Here is a 19,746-nt window from a genome sequence, read left to right on the forward strand (position 1 = left end):
GGGAGAAAGGACCTCCCCTGGGGTGGCGGAAGCACTCGCCTGTTCACAGCCAACAGAGGGTACGGTATGCAAGTCAAGCCAGGTTTCAAATAAACTCAATTATGTCATAATAATATCATACAAGTATTTGAGTTGAATCCGTGTGAGGTAACATATTTAAAAATAGGCGAACCTATCCGGCAGTGGTGCAGACAGCCTGACGCGGTTTCCTGGCCGGGGGTTGGGCAGGCGCTTGGGGGGCTTCCCTGGCGGGGCTTGTCGCCGGGGCCGCCTGGGCTTTCGGGTCTTCCGAGGTGAGGACGGTCCTCTGAGGTGAGCTTCCAAGGGCGGGGTTGTGTTCCGCGACCCACGTTCTAGGTCTGGGGAAGACTGTCCTGAGCGGAGAGGGGAGGGAATCGGGTGCCGGCGGAGGGTCTTCCTGGAACCGCAGGAGGAACCCCTCGGTGGGGCTGCGGGAACGCCGGTGCCTGACCCAGAATCTGCCAGGCCGACCCCATCCGCTTCGCTGGCAGAATCAGAACAGCTTTCAGGGAAAGGAAGGGTGCGGGGAGGTGGGCAGGCTGGTAACGCGGCCGGAGGAGGGAAAGGTGGCTGAGGAGCGCCGGAGGTGAGGGCGAGGATTAGTGGAACTGTTGAGGTCCTCCTTGAGCCCAGAGGCTTGGGAGGTCTTAACTCTCTGCTTTCCGGAACCTGTGTTTGTTTTTGATTCAGTACCGTGCCGCATTTACTCACTGCGCGTGCTGCCAAGTCACCTGTCTCATCGTGTCTTACACAGGCTGACATTCACGTTTCATTCTGCCACACTCGGGAACGGTGATCGGGGAAGAATGGGGATCCGGGAGAAGCACCCGCAAAACTAGCATCCTCCTAGAGGAGCTCGAGTAAGTAAACAGCCACATATAGACGTTACCCTGGGAATGTACCGAGATGTTTCAAGTAGGATTGAGTGTGAGGTGGAGTGGAGGCAGAAACGTCTAGCAGGTGTCATGCCCTTTCTAACGTTATTAGCCGAAGGTCCATGGACTGGCTTCATTTGTGTGTATTTTTGTAAATAAACAGTCTGTGGCTTTCATCCTGTTAGTGTGTACCTCCAAACAAAGACTGATGGCTCACGCCTGTAATCCCAGCAAGCCGGGCGCGGTGGCTCACGCCTGTAATCCCAGCACTTTGGGAGACCAAGGCGGGTAGATCACCTGAGGTCAGGAGTTCGAGACCAGCCTGGCCAACATGGTGAAACCCCGTCTCTACTAAAAATACTAAAATTAGCTGGGCGTGGTGGCCCAGGCCCGTAATCCCAGTAATCCTAGCCACTGGGGAGGCTGAGGTTGCAGTGAGCCGAGATCGTGCCACTGCACTCCAGCTTGAGTGACAGAGCGAGACTCCATCTCAAAAAAAAAAGACCGAACAACAACAAAGTAAGAATGATTACTGTAATCTGTTGGCAGAAAACAGTTTTGTTTTGAATGACTTCGTACAGGATAAGGTGAGTTGTTTGCTTTAATGAATGGGTTGGTCAAAATTGTGTCTGTTTTGTGAATGGTTTCAGTCACCTTTTTTAATCTCGTTGGTGGTCAGAGATATTACCAGTTGTAGTACTGAATAATATTTAATCGTTTATATCTAAAGAATTAGTGAGCAAATATTGTATGCCAGGCTCAGTGCTAGGTTTTTACATACAGCTGTGTGCAGGATAGATAGGTTTCTTGCCCTCTGGAACTTTCTATAGAAAGAACAAGAGATGTAGAAAGGAAATAACTTTCAACTAAACATTGGAATTAAACATTTTCTTTTCTGGACTCTAAAGAGTAACAGGTACAAATATACATGGTATAAATGTTTTTTAAAATTTTTTACATGGTATATATTTAACAAAGATGTCAAACTAATTTGCCAGTAATCTGTTGTACTAGAAACTATTAGTAGGCCAGGCGTGGTGGCTCACACCTGTAATCCCAGTACTTTGGGAGGCCAGGGCGGGCGGATCACAAAGTCAGGACATCAAGACCATCCTGGCCAACATGGTGAAACCCCGTCTCTACTAAAAATACAAAAATTAGCTGGGCGTAGTGGCGTGTGCCTATAGTCCCAGCTACTCGGGAGGCTGAGGCAGGACAATCACTTGAACCCGGGAAATGGAGGTTTCAGTGAGCCAACACTGCACTCCAGCTTGGTGACAGAGTGAGACTCCGTCTCAAAAAAAAAAAAGTATAGGTGAAAAATAGGACTGTGTTCTTACCATGTATATATTTGTACATTATACATACATTTTATGTATATCCGTGTGTGTGTATATATATGCATATTACTAACTGTTAGTAGAGCTTCATTTCTCATTCTTAGATTGTGGGAATTCTAATATTTTCTAATATTTTCTTCTTGCACCCTAGTGGATATTCCATATATCACTTTGGAAACCCGTGCTGTAATCAGTAACCTTTGGCCGGGCGCAGGCGTGGTAGCTCACGCGTGTAATCCCAGCACTTTAGGAGGCCGAGGCGGGTGGATTGCCAGAGCTCAGGAGTTCAAGACCAGTCTGGGCAACACGGACACAGTGAAACCCCGTCTTTACTAAAATACAAAAAATTAGCCAGGCGTGGTAGCATGCCCCTGTAGTCCCAACTACTTGGGAGGCTGAGATAAGAGAATTGCTTGATGCTGGGAGGCAGAGTTTGCAGTGAGCAGATACTGTGCCACTGCACTCCAGTCTGGGTGACAGAACGAGACTCTGTCTCCAAAATAAATAAATAAATAACCTTTGGTTCCTGGCCTAAGTTTTTTATTCTTTACCATTCTGTCCTTGAATAACATGTTTATGGGTTTTTAAACAATTTTTTATCCTCATGTAATGACTAGTTGACTTGCTGTAACCTTAAGTAGCAAACATCTAGCTTGTTCCAAATGAATTTAAAAGATACAACACATAAGTAAAATATTGATGTTTACAAACTATGTGCTTCTCATAATCTCACATTTACATTTTTCAGGAATAGGATGAGTGATAATCCACCCAGAATGGAAGTGTGTCCTTATTGTAAGAAGCCATTTAAACGATTAAAATCTCACTTGCCATACTGTAAGATGATAGGATCAACCATACCTACTGATCAAAAAGTTCATCAGTCCAAGCCAGCTACACTCCCACGTGCTAAAAAAATGAAAGGGCCAATCAAAGATTTAATTAAAGCTAAAGGGAAAGAGTTAGAGACAGAGAATGAAGAAAGAAATTCTAAGTTGATGATGGACAAACCAGAACAGACAGTGAAGACCTTTCCACTACCAGCTGTTGGTTTGGAAAGAGCAACTACTACAAAGGCAGATAAAGACATCAAGAATCCAACCCAACCGTCCTTCAAAATGTTAAAAAATACTAAGCCAAAGACTACTTTCCAAGAAGAAACCAAGGCTCAGTTTTATGCATCAGAGAAAACCTCTCCTAAAAGAGAACTTGCCAAAGATTTGTCTAAATTCGGAGAAAGTCAACGTAATCCTTCAGAAGCTGGAGCGTCTTTACTGGTTGGCTCAATAGAACCTTCTTTGTCAAATCAAGATAGAAAATATTCCTCAACTGTACCTAATGATGTACAAACTACCTCTGGTGATCTGAAATTGGACAAAATTGATCCCCAAAGACAGGAACTTCTAGTAAAATTACTAGACGTGCCTACTGGTGATTGTCATATTTCTCCAAAGAATGTCAGTGATGAGGTTAAAAGGGTAAGAATATCATTATTAAGCAATGAGAGAGATTCCAAAGGCAGGGATCACCTCTCAGGAGTCCCTACTGATGTTACAGTTACTGAGACTCCAGAAAAGAACACAGAATCACTCATTTTAAGCCTTAAAATGAGCTCATTGGGTAAAATCCAAGTCACGGAGAAACAAGAGAAAGGACTTACTCTTGGAGTAGAGACGTGTGGGAGCAAAGGAAATGCAGAGAAAAGTGTGTCTGCAACAGAAAAGCAGGAACGGACTGTCATGAGCCATAGCTGTGAGAACTTCAACACCAATGATTCAGTCACAGAAAAGAAGTCTCAAGGAGAAGGACCACATTTAAGTTTGTTCATTCCAAGGGAGACAACTTACGAGTTTCATTCTGTATCGCAGTCAAGTAGTCAAAGTCTTGCTTCTCTAGCTACAAAATTTCTTCCAGAAGAGAAAGCAGAAGCCTGGAATCATAATCGTGTCCCTGATGTAAAGGCATTAACGGAGAGTCCCGAGGAACAGGTGTCTTTGGAGCCCAAATCTGATAGTCCGTTCCAAGCATCACACACTAGGTGCCAGAGTCCTTTATGTTCAGCCCAGCATCACACTCCTCAGAGCCCCTTCACCAATCATGCTGCAGCTGCTGGCAGGAAGACCCTTCTCAGCTGTGTGGGACTGGAGTGGTTTCCAGAGCTCTATCCTGGTTACCTTGGACTAGGGGTGTTGCCAGGGAAGCCTCAGCGTTGGAATGCAGTGGCCCGGAAGCCACAACTTACGACTCCCCAGGGGGAAAGACTCTCACAAGGTAAGCAAGCTTATTTTCACTTGCCATCTGTCCCATCCAAAATGCTTTCTCTGCCTTTTGAATGTATAAGGGTCAAGATACCAACATTTTCCGTCATTCAGTTTATTTTCACCTAGGCATGCCAGTAGACTGCACATAAAGTTGTCCTGAAAGAGGCTGGGTGCAGTGGTTCACACCTGTAATCTAAGCACTTTGGGAGGCAGAGGCCAAGGCAGGTGGATCGCTTGATTTCAGGAGTCGAGACCAGCCTGGGCAACATGGGAAAACCCCATCTCTACTAAGAATACAAAAAATTTGCTGGGTGTGTGGTGCACCTGTAGTCCCAGCTATTTGAGAGGCTAAAGTGGGAGGATCACCTGAGCCCTGGAAGTCAGGGCTGCAGTGAGCCAGGTATGGGCCACTTCACTGCAGCCTGGGCGACGGGAGTGAGACCCTGTCTCAAAAAAAAAAAAAAAAAAAAAAAAAAAATTGTCCTGAAAACATTACTTCTTGCTTCAGGGTCAGTAGTGGTGGTTTATCCCTCTCTTTTCCTCTCCCCTAAGAGTTGAAGATTACACTAGGGCAGGCTGGCTATAATGAAAGCAGTTGAGTTTCTGCATTGAGAAGAGGCATGTCCGGTAGAAACTGGATGGGTAAACAGACTCGAGAAAAACGTAAAGACTTCAAAATTCAGCTAGATAGAATAAGCACTGTGTTGAGAATCCAGTCAGGACCAGGTTGTACAAGAAATAGGTTCTAAGTTTACAGGACAAGAAATGGGTTCTAGGTTTCAGGCAAATGCAACATCTAGGAATGTAGAGTAGCAAAGTAGGATGCAGGTGGTAGGACACAGGTAAAACTAGCCAGGTAAGAAGGGCAAGCAAGGCAGGTAAGTGGAAGTGGAGGCTCAGGAAATGAACAGTGACGATCAAGGACCAGAAATAGAGTATGTGGCCAAAAACAAAAAAAATGTAGGCCACAAAGGCTAGGACCCAAGAGTAAAACCAGTGATTGAGCCTGGAAACAGGAGAGATGAGGTAAGAAGGACTTGGGGCGAAAGGCTGAACATTGAAACTCACCTTGATTATGAATCAAACTCTTCAGAAGCTTCCTAGAGGCTCCTTGCTGATGGCTGGAATAGGTTAACAGGAGGGAAGACCAAGGCCCAAGGAGCCAGGAAGTTCCTGACAGTCATTTGAAATATCTTTGCTTTTCTCTGTTGAATCTCATCTTTAGTTATTAGACCACCTCTCTAGTTAAAATACATAACATTTCTGAAGTTTTTCTAGGGGCAGGGTTATTGTAAAGTAGCATACCTCTCTTGTGTAGTGGTCATTGGTGCTTTCATGCTTGTTTTGACAGGAGACCTGTAACAACTCAGAACAGGTTTGCAAGAGAAAAACTGATATTATCTGTTCCTAAAGGGAAATTGTTTTCTCCTCTGGTAGATTTTGCAAATGATGTCATATTCACTAAACCTCTATTTGCCTGGTCTCGAAATGGATGTGTTCTAAGAACAGAACATTGGCCGGGCATGGTGGCTCAAGCCTGTAATCCCAGCACTTTGGGAGGCCGAGACAGGCGGATCACAAGGTCAGGAGATCGAGACCATCCTGGCTAATACGGTGAAACCCCATCTCTACTAAAAAATACAAAAAATTAGCCGGGCGTGGTGGCGGGCACCTGTAGTCCCAGCTACTTGGGAGGCTGAGGTTGGAGAATGGCGTAAACCCAGGAGGCGGAGCTTGCAGTGAGCTGAGATCCGGCCACTGCACTCCAGCCTGGGCGACAGAGTGAGACTCCGTCTCAAAAAAAAAAAAAAAAAAAGAACAGAACATTGCTAGCCCAAAGCTACATTTTCTTTAACTACCTTCTATAAACAGGCCTAACGTCTACATTTTTTTTGTACAAAGTTGTAGTCACAAAGTCAAGCCCCTTCTCCGTAATAAACACATTTAATTATATTAACATTTGTGTTGCTTTGTGGTTTTCAGAGTGCCTCTATCTGTATTTTTATTCTGGCCACACAACTCTGAGAGGTGGGCAGAGTGAATTTATCCCTATTTTGTAGATGATGCAACGGGTACAGAGAGAATAAGTGATTTGTCCAACTTTGTGTTGCCAATAAATAGTAGAGCTGCAAGGAGCACCTAGTTTCCTGAGGCCTAGTTTAATCCTTTCCACTAAATCATGTTGTAGAAAATACACCGTAACTAAAACCACGTTTGTTGTAGTGCCATTCTTTTCTGTGTAGGGGTTTTTGTATTTTGGTTTGTTTTTTGAGACGGAGTTTTGCTCTTGTTGCCCAGGTTGGAGTGCAATGGCGCAATCTCTGCTTACCTCTGCCTCCTGGGTTCAAGCGATTCTCCTGCCTCAGCCTCCCAAGTAGCTAGGACTACAGGTATGCGCCACCACACCCGGCTAATTTTGTATTTTTAGTAGAGGGGGGGTTTCTCCATGTTGGTCAGGCTGGTCTCGAACTTGTGACCTCAGGTGATCTGCCCACCTCAACCTCCCAAAGTGCTGGGATTACAGGCGTGAACCACTATGCCCAGCCTTCTGTGTGTTTTTCAATTGCAAATGCACACACTCCCCCCATGATAAATCTCTCTAGCAAGCTAAAGGACTTGTGTATTTTCTGTACTATATTTTATAGTGCTTAGGAATGTCCCTGATGCACACTTTTCATTTTAGAGGAAAAAAAGGGAGGGACCTGACGCTTATCTGTGATGACTATGACTATCATTATGCTAGATACATTATCTCATTTAACCCTCTTAACAGCTCGGAGGTGACACCACTGTCACACCCTCTTATTCCTCATAAGGAATCTGAGCATCAGACATCTTTTTTTTTTTTTTGAGATGGAGTCTTGCTCTGTCTCCCAGGCTGGAGTGCAATGGTGCGATCATGGCTCACTGCAACCTCCGCCTCCCAGGTTCAAGCGATTCTCCTGCCTCAGCCTCCCCAATAGCTGGGATTACAGGCACCTGCCACCGCGCCCAGCTAATTTTTTTTTTTTTTGTACTTTTTAGTAGAGACGGGGTTTCGCCATGTTGGCCAGCCTGGTCTCGAACACCTGACCTCAGGTAATCCGCCCGCCTCGGCTTCCCAAAGTGCTGGGATTGCAGGCGTGAGCTACCGCGCCTGACCTGAGCTTCAGACATCTTATGTGACTTGCCCATGTTCATGCAGTAAGTGACAGAATCAGGATTCAAATCCAGGTTCGTCTGACTCTACTAACTATCCCAAACAGTGAACCTGAAGTAGAGCTTAAAGACCACAGGTAGAAGAGTCAGGTGAACCTGGAGGTATTAATTACTAACTATCCCAAACAGTAAACCTCAAGTAGAGTTTAAAGACCACAGAGAGAAGTCAATACCTTGTTTGATATGTTATTAATACATTTCGCCGTTAGGTCCCAAGAACACAGTAATAAGGTATAGTAACTTGAAACATTAAATTACCCAGGTTATGAGATAGGATATAGAAGGGAAAATAGAATTTTTTCTTCAGTAACAAGTTCCTTCCAAACAGTGGTGAGAAACTATTTTAACCCCTTTTATTGCTTATAGTCTGTAACTAATAAATGCTGTGCTTAGTTTGGTACTTCTGTATCAGACGGTAAATAAGCTGTAATCATCATAGGGCCTCTACTTCCATTATAAATTGAAAAACTATTGAAGTTGGATCCAGGATCAATGTTCAGACTTTGATTACCACCAAACGAACAGAAGATACCAGAAGAGAGAGACCCGAGGATCAGGTCAAGCCCTGATCCCTCCACTAGCCAAGGATTTCAAGGCCACATCAATTTATAGGGATTAAAAGGTGGTGCCATTGGCTCCTCAAAAAGCTTTGTAATTTCACCAGGCAATGGCTGTCTCCAGTGACTGCAAATTAGAGTTTTATTGAAATCTTTGCATAAGAGAATGGGCTATACCTTTTCTCGCTCAGGCAAGACCTTTGATAGGTCATGTGCCCTTCTCAGGAAGCCAGCTCATTCCTTTGATACTTAAAGGCAGGGCCAGTGAGCTAACAGTTACTGAATTAACTGCAGGTCAGGCCAGTAGGCTCACCGGACTGGAGAAAGCAGGGCAAGGCCAGGGAGCCACATGGTTCTGACACTGCTGCATGGTTGCAATTTTCAGGAAGTTGGCTCTTTGCACCATTTTCCTCAAATTTTTTCCAAGATGAATGGGGTTTTTTTAAGAGACTAACCTTCACCTTGCAAGAGAATTATCTTCTGTGCAATTTCTTGGAAGCCAGCATGATTCTTTTCATTGCTCTTTAATGATCATTTGGATATTTTTACATTCACAGCAACTTTTACCACACCTGCTAAACCTGTTATCGGTGTTTAATTTATTCTTTATCCTGATGAACCAAACCAAGACCAGAGAACCATCAGTAGTAGAGATTACCTGTCATAAAACACGGAGAAAACCAGGTGCAGGAGAAATGTGATTAAGGAGCATAAGCCCTCTTTTTTTTTTTTTTTTTGAGATGGAGTCTTGCTCTGTCGCCCAGGCTGGAATGCAGTGGCGCGATCTCGGCTCACTGCAAGCTCTGCCTCCCGGGTTCACACCATTCTCCTGCCTCAGCCTCCTGAGTAGCTGGGACAACAGGCACCCACCACCATGCCCGGCTAATTTTTTCTATTTTTTAGTAGAGATGGGTTTTTACTGTGTTAGCCAGAATGGTCTCAATCTCGTGACCTCGTGATCCACCTGCCTCGGCTTCCCGAAATGCTGGGATTACAGTTGTGAGCCACTGCGCCCAGCCTGCATAAGCCCTCTTTTCTGGTTCTGCTTAAGTTATTCACATACTGAACGTAAATAGGAAATGTTTCCTGGCCAATAATAGTAACAGGGTAATAGAACAGGCATGTTGACTGTGGACAAGTCACAGTCATAATAGGAGAAAGTCATGCTTTTGGCCGATATGTTTAGCAGATGATAGAAGATGTAAAAGAGGCCAGGTGTAGTGGTTCATGCCTATAATCCCAGCACTTTGGGAGGCTGGGGCAGGCAGATCACATAAGGTCGGGAGTTCAAGACCAGCCTGGCCAACATGGCGAAACCCCATGTCTACTAAAAATAACAAAAATTAGCCTGGCGTGATGGCGTGTGCCTGTAATCTCAGTGCTCAGGAGGCTGAGGCAGGAGAATCACTTGAACTCAGGAGGTGGAGGTTGCGGTGAGCCGAGATCATGCCACTGCACTGCAGCCTGGGTGACAGAGCAAGACTCTGTCTCAAAAACAAACAAAAAGATGTTGTAAGACTCACTTCATGAAGCACATGCCCATCAATCACCTGGCCAGGGTACTCAGCAGACCAAAACCAAGTAGAGGTCCTGATTTGCAGGGGTCCCTTGGCCTTTTGAAAAACGTTTTTTCAACCTGTAATTGATTTGACTTTCAACACGTAGCTGCAGTTCAATGCAGAAATGTTTAATTCACCTGTTTAGAATATGCTTTTCCTGAGGCTTAGCCCTGGATCCTTTGGCACTGGATGTTGGGGAAGGGGGTACGTTTCGGTAAACAATGACAGTGACTTCTGTTTGGAACCATAGTTTCTTTGTTGGAAAGAGCTCAACTCATATAAGGAGTTTGGAACCCCCTACCGGACTTACAACCTCCAACTTCTCTCTAATGAGGCTCTTGGGAGCTGTACAAAAAGGTGAGGCTGGAGTTTGACTGTTGCGTTCTGTTGCTGGTTCCGGGCATTTGGAAAAGTTTCTCTTAGGCTGTTATAGCAAGGCTAAAGAGGAGAGGAAAAAAAATGTTAAAATGTCTGTTGTCTTCCTAGTTTTCCACTTGTCTGTTTTCATTTTGGAGTTTGACATAATTGAAAGCACCAAAGCTAATAACTACCATTTATTCAACAGCTTGTATTTTTTAATACCTACCCCCAACTTTCCCTGGCCCATATTGATTTTGCCTCCTCCCAAAGCCAGAAAGACTCTAAACCTCAAGTTAACCAGTTGTATTAGCCTCCTCCCACTAAAGATTTTAACCACGCACCCAAAACAAGAGTAACAAAATTTGAATCTAGTCAAGTTAAGGGTATTTGATGTTAGTTAGCCTTTATGTGTTTAAAATATGTGCGTGTAAATCTCTGAATTACAGTTCCATCACTCATGCTAACTGGGAAAACTTGAACGACCCGCGGATACTGGCCCTAGTTTCAGTCACTGTAACAAGCCGTATTTCCTTTTGAACAGGCTGGATCAGGTGCAACACCACCATAAGGAAGAGTGGAGTCGGTGGCATCACGATGCTCTTCACAGGGTACTTCGTCCTGTGTTGTAGCTGGAGTTTCAGACGTCTGAGTAAGCCTTTCTATATTTCTAGCCTAAATAACAGGTCCCATTCCGTTATGTGGACCTCGAAGGGATTCTCTGAATTGCTTTTTTTTTTTTTTATTTTAACAGCTTTACAGTATCTGACATGCCCTGCTGAATGAGCTATTGCCTGAGGTTTCTGGGGTTTTTTATTTTTTTATTTTTGAGATGCAGTTTCGCTCTTGTTGCCCAGGCTGGGGTACAATGGCATGATCTCGGCTCACCGCAACCTCCGCCTCCTGGGTTCAAGTGATTCTCCTGCCTCAGCCTCTCGAGTAGCTGGAATTGCAGGCATGGGCCACCATACCCGGCTAATTTTGTATTTTTAGTAGAGATGGGGTTTCTCCATGTTGGTCAGGCTGGTCTCAAACTCCTGACCTCAGGTGATCTGCCCACCTCGGTCTCCCAAAGTGCTGAGATTACAGGCGTGAGCCACTGCGCCTGACGGGCTCTGGGGTTTTATTAGAGGCTTGGTTGTAATGGCCTGTATAAGATTTGACGCCGGGCGCGGTGGCTCAAGCCTGTAATCCCAGCACTTTGGGAGGCCGAGGCGGGTGGATCACGAGGTCAGGAGATCGAGACCATCCTGGCTAACACGGTGAAACCCCGTCTCTACTAAAAATACAAAAAACTAGCCGGGCGTGGTGGCGGGTGCCTGTAGTCCCAGCTACTCGGAGGCTGAGGCAGGAGAATGGCGTGAACCTGGGAGGCGGAGCTTGCAGTGAGCCGAGATCGCGCCACTGCACTCCAGCCTGGGTGACACAGCACGAGACTCCGTCTCAAAAAAAAAAAAAAAAAAAAAAAGATTTGATTAGAATTCACATAATTGTCCTTGCCCTCCATTTCATGTTTTTTGTTTGTTTGTTTGTTTGTTTGTTTTTGAGATGGAGTCTTGCTCTGTCACCCAGGCTAGAGTGCAGTGGCACAATCTTGGCTCACTGCAACCTCCGCCTCCCGAATAGCTGGAACTACAGGTGTATGTCACCAGCCTGGCTAACTTTTCGTATTTTTAGTAGAGACAGGGTTTTCACCATATTGGCCAGGCTGGTCTTGAACTCCTAACCCCTGGTGATCCACTTTTCTTGGCCTCCCAAAGTGCTGGGATTACAGACATGAGCCACTGCACTCAGCCTTTCTAGCTTTTTTTCCTTCCCTGCCAAAAGGTCAGATACCTAAGAACTGTTTCCTTGCTCCAGTGGAAGGTGCTTTTCCTCGGTGCCTAAGAGCACGTTTTTGGCATTGAAACCAAACACTTTTATACCACAAAAGAAAGGAGGAGGAATAGAATACAGCTGTCACTTACCAATGTGTCTAAGTCTTATTGCTATCTCAGTTAATCTACTTTGAACACTTAAAAACCAAAGTGCCATTCTCCAAGTTTCAGCTTGCACTAAGTCTTACCCACAAGGAAAATACTATACTTTCATTTCTCTTAATTCAAGATATCTTTCTTCATTTTCAAAGTATTGTATTATAAAAATATATCCTTATAGTTAAAAAGACATGATGGGTATCAAAAATACAGTATGTTTGTATAATTAAATTTTTGTGCTGGTTTTGTACAATCAAAAACCAGTATTTTTGGGCCGGGTGCAGTGCCTCATGCCTGTAATCCCAGCACTTTGGGAGGCCGAGGCCAGCAGATCATCTGGGGTCATGAGTTCAAGACCAGCTTGCCCAACGTGGTGAAACCCTGTCTCTACTAAAAATACAAAAATGAGCTGGGCCTGATGGCGGGCGCCTGTAGTCCCAGCTACTTGGGAGGCTGAGGCAGGAGAATTGCTAGAACCCAGGAGGCAGAGGTTGCAGTGAGCCGAGATTACGCCATTGCACTCCAGCCTGGGCGACCAGCGAAACTGCATCTCAAAAAACAAAACAAAACCACCAGTATTTTTGTACAATAAAAAAAAAGCCCACTTTCAGATGAAAACCTCAGGTATAAAAGTACAAGATAACGATGAACTCTGAAGGCCAACATAACTCACACACTAGACTTCTTTTTTAAAAAAATCACAATTGGATGCTAATTGGGATGTGTTTGATGAAATCAGTGCCTAGCGAGTAGCGGGTAGGTCCGACAGCAGGAACAGGGCAGCAGCACACTCCTGCATGCTGGCTGGAATGGCCTCGCTGCCATCTCTTGTGTCAGACACCTGGCCATGCGTGAGGGAAAGGAGTGCCTTTCTGATCGTCCTGCATAAATGGAGAGGCCCAAAACCAAGAGTCATTTCTCCCACAGAGAAAAGGGCTTTTTCTTAAAGTTTTACCAGTCTGAAAGGGATTGTTTGATAACTAACATTAGTGAACAGACTGAAGAAAGTGAAACAAACTCATTGTGCTTAATACTCTGTTTCTAAACTTATAAAACAAAAATATAACAGAATGATCTATAGAGGCAAGAGATAGCAACAGTCATTGGAAGTGGCCTCTTGGATCCTTACATTTGTCTCTGTTTATCCAAAGAGCTGCAGCGCTGGCGTAAGTGGTGTTGACCTGGACATCACTTATTCTGGAACAGCAAAGAGCGTACGGTGGAGACGACTGCAATACATACTTAACAATTTAAAAATGTGTAATATGTGGGACAGGGAGAGGGAGTCAAAAAAAAAAATAAAGAATAAAATTATTGGAATCTAAAATAATGATACAGGAAGTAAATTTATTATTAACGTAGACAGATCTGGTTCTGTCTGGATGTTCTTGGCTTGCTGTCAAGAACAACTGAGAATTAGAGAAAAACTAGTTTTGTTTAATCATAAAGTTATAATTCAAGGAGATGTGAAGATGACAAAGTTCATCATTAAAATTAAAAAGTTATTTCTCAGTAAAAACCTAGTATCTCATTACCATTCATCTATATGAGATACCAGACTACTACCTATATGTTGATACAGGAGAGTATCTGAATTGGCAGAAAATAAGCCCACATCAGGCCCTTCCCCTTAGGGTCTCTGGGGCCCTTGACCAGATCTTGATAGGTGCGAGAAACACAGGAGCTAAGGATGGGCATTCGAGTTGCAGGTAAGCCTCCGCAAAAAACCTTACAAATATTTTTAAGATGATTTTTAAAACAGCACACTAACTATAATGTTAAATCACATTTTATACATCTTAATTGAGTATAATAGTGACCAGGTGGCTAACTTATCATCTCTTCCTGGAAACTTTTCAGAATCCCACCCCTATCCCTTTCTCAAGAGTTTCTGTGTATTACTGCGAAATTCCTCTCAATTTGTTAGGATTGTTTTTGGCTGGTGGATTTTCTGTGTTTCTTCATCTCATCAAACTATTCAGTGTCTGATGTTTTTACTTCCGCTTTGGCCCATAGAGAGTAACTTGGATACTTACAGGTAGAAAAAGCTTTGAGGAAATTTAGGCAGCATCAATGGATAAGTGTTTCCCCAACCTCCTTTCTAACATAGAGGGTTAGTTGTATATCACACACATACACCCCTCTGCCTCAGCTTTGCTTGTGGTATCCTCATCCCAAAATACATGAGGTCAGTTCCTCTTATGTCCCAGCTCTTTTAAAACTACAGGAATGCCGGGTGCAGTGGCTCACGCTTGTAATCCCAGCACTTTGGGAGGCCAAGGCGGGTGGATCATGAGATCAAGAGTTCAGGATCAGCCTGTGCAACGTGGTGAAACCCATCTCTTTTTTTTTTTTTTTTTTTGAGACGGAGTCTTGCTCTGTCACCCAGGCTGGAGTGCAGTGGCCGGATCTCAGCTCACTGCAAGCTCCGCCTCCCGGGTTTACACCATTCTCCTGCCTCAGCCTCCCGAGTAGCTGGGACTACAGGCGCCCGCCACCGCGCCCGGCTAGTTTTTTGTATTTTTAGTAGAGACGGGGTTTCACCGTGTTAGCCAGGATGGTCTCGATCTCCTGACCTCGTGATCCGCCCGCCTCGGCCTCCCAAAGTGCTGGGATTACAGGCTTGAGCCACCGCGCCCGGCCGTGAAACCCATCTCTACAGAAAAACGTAAAAAGTCGCCAAGCTCAGTGGCACATGCCTGTAGTCCCAGCTGCTCAGGAGGCTGAGGCGAGAGAATCCCTTGAGCCCCGGAGGCAGAGGCTGCAGTCAGCTGAGATTATGCCATTGCATTCCAGCCTGGTTGATGGAAGTGTCTCAAAAATCCCAAAAAACCTACAGGAAAGCCACAGCTAGCATATGTTGACTTGTACGTTGTTTCTCTCTCTTCTCAAAGCTGGAATGCTGGGGCTACTTTTTACCTACCTTTTCTATTCCCAGTCCCCTGCTCTTTTCCATCCCTAATGGGAGTAATTTAATTATGCAACAAATTCTCATAGTTAAGGTATTCGGCAATATATCCCTGTATCCTAGAATTCTCTGTACGGAAAAAAGTTGTGGTTGAGGGAAAGAGTTCTACATTCAGTTATTTTAGTTTAATATTACTAAGAACTTCATTGGAGCCCAGAACAATCTTCCCTGCCGAAAGCTTCGTGCCCATTCTCTGTGAGTGCTCTTTAGGAGAGATGCTTAATGATTCTCTCCACACCTCCCCCTGCGTGCTTACTCAAGACCAGGAACTCTTGAGGTGAGAAGGTAGATGAGAATGACCTTCAATAATATCCTCTTTCCCAGTCCCCCAGTTCCCTCGAGCAGGGGCAGCAGACCACCGTGACCCAGAGACCAAAGCCGCCCACTGCCTTGTTTTTGTACATAGTCAAAACAAGCCCTGCTCATTTGGTTAGGTGCTGTCCACGGCTGTTTCACGTGACAACAGCAAAGTCGAGTAGTTGCGACAGAAACCATATGCCCTGAAAAGCTGAAAATATTTACTATCTGGCCTTTACAGAAAAATTGTGCCGACCCCTGCCCTGGAAGAGAACAGTACCTCCGTGTGTTGGTGTGGCGAAGACGACTGGAGATTGCCGCTCTAAAACATGTTTGGATTAGGAAGCACATTTAAGTAGGAGAAGCCTGTTGTGACTTGTCTCTAGTGCCTTCATGCCCTGTGTTGCCCACTGAATTGCCCCGTAACACCTAAGTGTAGTGGTAGCATAAAGGGATAGCGTGTCACCCCTCAAGGTTATCAGGAACATTTGTATCACTGCTATAAATGAAGTAGTATCACTTGTCATAATCAGAATGCTAAAACATAATGAAAAAGTTTAACTTAGTCACAGTAAATATTTTATATCCCTGAAAATAAGTTCCTTAAAGAGAATAGAACTATTTAATGATCCATCAGTCCTAAAAGGAGATCTGCCTTGTATTGCCAAGTTTAAGGCAAAGGTGAGATCCTGTATTAATAAGAAGACGGCTTTTTTGGTTGACATTGTTAAGTACTAAGAATTGTAACTCACATATAGTAGGAAACAAAAAAAAACTCCCCGCTGACTTCTTTGAATTAGGTACTGAGAATCCACAAATAAAGTAGTGTGGGTAACTTTCAAGAAGCCATTGGAAAGTCTCCACATTCTGGAATTACTTGTAAATGTCTACAGAGTAATGGAAGGAAAGGCTTCCTTATCTGCTCATTGCTGCCATCTGGGTTGGGAAAATAAGTGAAGATGTTTCATCAAGTCCTTCAAGAATCTCTTATTAATGTTCAGAATAGTTTAAGAGCATTGTTGAGTTAAACCGATAGCTGATTATTTTCTGAGATTTAGATCTAAACAAACTCAGCATGATCAGGAAGCACCCCTCACAGCTCCAGGGTGCAATACTGATGTCAACTTGTCTTGTGAGGATACATTTTTCGCTCATATATGTAAAATTGCTATAAGTTCATTTGCACAGCCAGTTCCAATCATGTATGTGGTCACCAGATTAAAAGCTTCATCCAGAAAGACAAGACTCTTCAGAACAAATAGCGGACAAGTCCACGCTTCAGGTGTGAGATGGAGTAACTACTCATCTCTTCACAGAGCCAAGGAAAAACGCTCTAACATGATTTACCATTTTAAACAGCCTTATAAATTTTGTCTCTTAAAATCATGCTCCAGGCTGGGCGTGGTGGCTCATGCCTGTAAATTCCAGAACTTTGGGAGGCCGAGGCGGGCGGATCACTTGAGGTCAGGAGTTCAAGACCAGCCTGGCCAACATGATGAAACCCTGTCTCTACTAAAAATACAAAAATTGGCCAGCTATGGTGGCAGGTGCCTGTAATCCAAGCTACTCGGGAGGCTGAGGCAGGAGAATGGCCTAAACCCAGGAGGCAGAAGTTTCTGAGCCAAGAGCATGCCACTGCACTCCAACCTGGGCAACAGAGCCAGACTCTGTCTCAAAAAAAAGTAAATAAAATAAAATCATGCTCCAGAAGGAGAGGGGGTAAAAGTCGTGTTCTGCCCAGTCTGTGACATTGGTGAGAGCCCCACTAGGTAAGAAGCAATGCTTAGATCTTGCTTCCAGGCAGCAGCTTGAATTCCCAAATCTTCCTGCAAGGTGCATACAAATGGAGCATGAGAATCCATACACATAATCCGTATTCACCTTCCCATCCATCCTGCAGAAGAGGCATGGTGACACCCAGGCTACTCTCCATGCTTGAGAGGACGTATTAGAAGATACTGTTACTAAAAGTTGAAAATACTCAGGGGCATGCTTGAACACCCCGGTTGTAACTCACACGTGGTCTGTATAAGTGGACTAACCTCAGGGCGGCCTCGTTTAATCCTGAATAATAATATCTGAAAGACTGAGTTTACTTGGGAACGTGTAGTTTTTCTAATGCACATTAAAATTTATTTTAGCTGTTAAAAATAAAATCATTTTATTATCAGCAGACTCTTTTATGCTTTATGGGGCATCTACATACTACTACCGCCACTCTTCATAATAAAAATATTTGTAAAATATAAAAAATACTCCCCTGAGCTGATCATCTGCCTCTTCTAGAGCCTCACCTGTGAAATGGGTGGGTGTGTCCCTGAGTAAGTTATCCAGTTTACTGGAGCCTCCTTTGTACTGTAATTTGGGGATAATTATTCCTACTTTGTAGACATTTAGTGAGATTAGAAGTCTTATGTGTGTTAACTCCAGCAACATCTGTGACGGTAGGAACTCATTGACAGCAGCTGTTCTAAAGCCTGTAGTATGTGCCATCATACTACATACAAATTCCAACCTTGAACGGAGGAAGAGAGGCCCTACTACAATCCACACACAGATCCAGCCAGCATCTGGGGCTTGCTTTGTGCCGAGTGCCGTGCAAGGTTTTTTGCATGTGTTTTCTCCTTTTAGATTCAAACAGTCCTGTGACAAAGGTGCTATCCTGCTCATTTTCAAAAAAGAAAACGGGCTTGAGGTAGAGTGATTTGCCTACGTAACTGTGCTGTTCATCACATAGCAGCCCCATTGGTTTGAACTGGCATTCAACCCCCCCAAAACCTGACTTCTGGGCTCCATTCTTTTAGACTGCCCTAACTGGGGACTCCAGCTCCAGGCAGGCCAGGCACCTGTCTCTTCACCAAGGTGGGGGTCTAGTTCTTCCTGACGCATCACATTGCACTTCTCCATTTCTCCAAAAGGCTCAGCACAGCTGCTACCTCTCCTGTCCCAGTGGATTAAGTTGCCTTGGTATTGGCCTTTCATTATGGCATTACAAGATAGCAATACTGTTGAATGTTACATGTCACTACCTTACCTCCCCAGGATAAGCCTATTTTGTACCATCTACTCCATAATACTCCACACATAAGGCACAGAATATATTCTTAGATTTAAATAAGCCATACAGGGAAGCAGCTGTCATGCTAAAGAAAACCATTTGAGTTAATTGCCAGTTAGTAGCAGCAGCTGAGGCCATATGCAGAGGAATTGCCACATGCAACCCGGAACTGTTGGTAGGAGCTGAGCAAAGTATAATGATCGTGGATTTCCCATAGACTCGAACTTTTGGTTTTTATGTACATTTTGCTCCCGTTTTATGGATAACTCATTCCTGCCAATCTGCCTCCAATCCTGTTGTATTTTTAGTAGCTCGTTCACTTACAGGATCAAAAGAAAGAAACCTGCATGCCACAGGCTACTTTTGCACCTCACTCATACCCTGCTTAGGATGACAGCAGGCTCACTGTGGAACTTGGAAAACACAATCCCATTGAGCATCTTCTCCTGACCATGGGTTAGTTTTTAACAACTCCTACCAGTTGAGTCTTACTGTACTTACTGGCATAATGGCCTGGTCTTTGACACAAAAACAGAAAAAGTGAATGGCATGACTTTTTGTAAATTCAGATTTCTAAAGATGTCTAGGGAACCATAGGAGATGGTTAGCCACCTCTGTGAGGAATTGGATGGATTCTGCTTGTTAGTGAAGCTTATTTCAGGCATTCAAGCCCAGCATTACAATCACAGAGAACAAGGCTCTAGATATTGCAAGGCACATAAAAGCAACTGTACAAAAAAGTCAAGGGTTCTGCCTCTCTTACCTGTCATCCCGATAAAACTATTCTCTTGCAGAATGGAGACTGCAAAGCTCAGAACAGTTTAGAAGCTATCAGAATGAAGGTATGATCAAACATGTTTTTTTTTTCTTCCCGATAAACCAGAAGATAGCAGAAAAAGGAACCAGGTGCTACATTCCCTCCCTTAACCATACTCTGCCCTCCTGCCAAAAAAGAATCTCAAGGATGTTATGTACAAGTAACTGAAGAGTAGTAGACAACAAAGCGGGAAATGACTGTTCCTTTTGAAGGAACAGTCTTGTCCAACAGGAGATGCCAACAGAATGGTTTACAGTATCCTCTCATTCTCTCCTAATTCACTCTCCCATCTGGTGCAGAAAAGGAGTCATTCTCCAGCTCCCTGATCATTCCTTGCCCTCCCAGCTCTCAGCCCAGCACTAGCCCAGCCCTTTGGGTTCCTTTGCCCACCCTGTGGCACAGGTCCTGCCCTTGACCCCTGATCCCCAGGCAGGAGAGCAGGCACTCTGTTGGGGATGGGGG

The 19,746-nt window shown here is 44.4% G+C and overlaps 2 protein-coding genes across 18 annotated transcripts in view; one reads left to right on the forward strand and one right to left on the reverse strand.

Annotated features, from left to right (window-relative positions):
* On the forward strand, nt 1-17,579 carry MTNAP1 (mitochondrial nucleoid associated protein 1). Of its 8 annotated transcripts, XR_012426085.1 has the most exons (7): nt 270-312; nt 776-881; nt 2,985-4,507; nt 6,796-6,887; nt 10,062-10,168; nt 10,713-10,820; nt 15,651-16,936. XR_012426085.1 is itself a non-coding variant. In XM_015438781.4 (5 exons), exons 3-5 carry the CDS (start codon nt 2,992-2,994, stop codon nt 15,749-15,751), a joined length of 1,725 nt encoding a protein of 574 aa, XP_015294267.2. In that variant the 5' UTR covers nt 1-59; nt 776-881; nt 2,985-2,991; the 3' UTR covers nt 15,752-17,579. The 8 variants fall into 8 exon arrangements, 5 of the variants coding, with proteins under 5 accessions (XP_015294267.2, XP_015294269.2, XP_045231705.1 ...); XR_012426086.1 differs by lacking the exon at nt 6,796-6,887 and having other exon boundaries at nt 15,651-17,579; XR_012426087.1 differs by lacking the exons at nt 6,796-6,887; nt 15,651-16,936 and adding an exon at nt 13,296-13,471.
* Nucleotides 9,919-19,746, reverse strand: part of CPSF4L (cleavage and polyadenylation specific factor 4 like) — a 20,083-nt gene continuing 10,255 nt past the window's right edge. For 5 of the 10 annotated variants that reach the window (XM_074020304.1, XM_065531936.2, XM_074020302.1 and 2 more), the window contains one exon: nt 13,110-13,341. In XM_074020304.1, the coding sequence (XP_073876405.1) occupies nt 13,245-13,341 (97 nt within the window). In that variant the 3' untranslated portion in view covers nt 13,110-13,244. Of the gene's footprint in view, nt 10,250-13,109; nt 13,342-19,746 lie in introns of those variants that run through there. The other 5 variants (XM_074020305.1, XM_065531935.2, XM_065531933.2 and 2 more) reach the window with 4 other exon arrangements.

Source organism: Macaca fascicularis, chromosome 16 (assembly GCF_037993035.2).
Source record: "Macaca fascicularis isolate 582-1 chromosome 16, T2T-MFA8v1.1".
In the NCBI taxonomy this organism is placed as follows: Eukaryota; Metazoa; Chordata; class Mammalia; order Primates; family Cercopithecidae; genus Macaca; species Macaca fascicularis.

Bases quoted from the DNA above. Each gene is read 5' to 3' on its own strand.
- MTNAP1 (XM_015438781.4), top strand. From the start codon at position 2,992: ATGAGTGATAATCCACCCAGAATGGAAGTGTGTCCTTATTGTAAGAAG. The intron at 4,508-10,712 runs GTAAGCAAGCTT...CCTTTTGAACAG, and splicing joins GGGGGAAAGACTCTCACAAG to GCTGGATCAGGTGCAACACC. The intron at 10,821-15,650 runs GTAAGCCTTTCT...TGGCCTTTACAG, and splicing joins CTGGAGTTTCAGACGTCTGA to AAAAATTGTGCCGACCCCTG.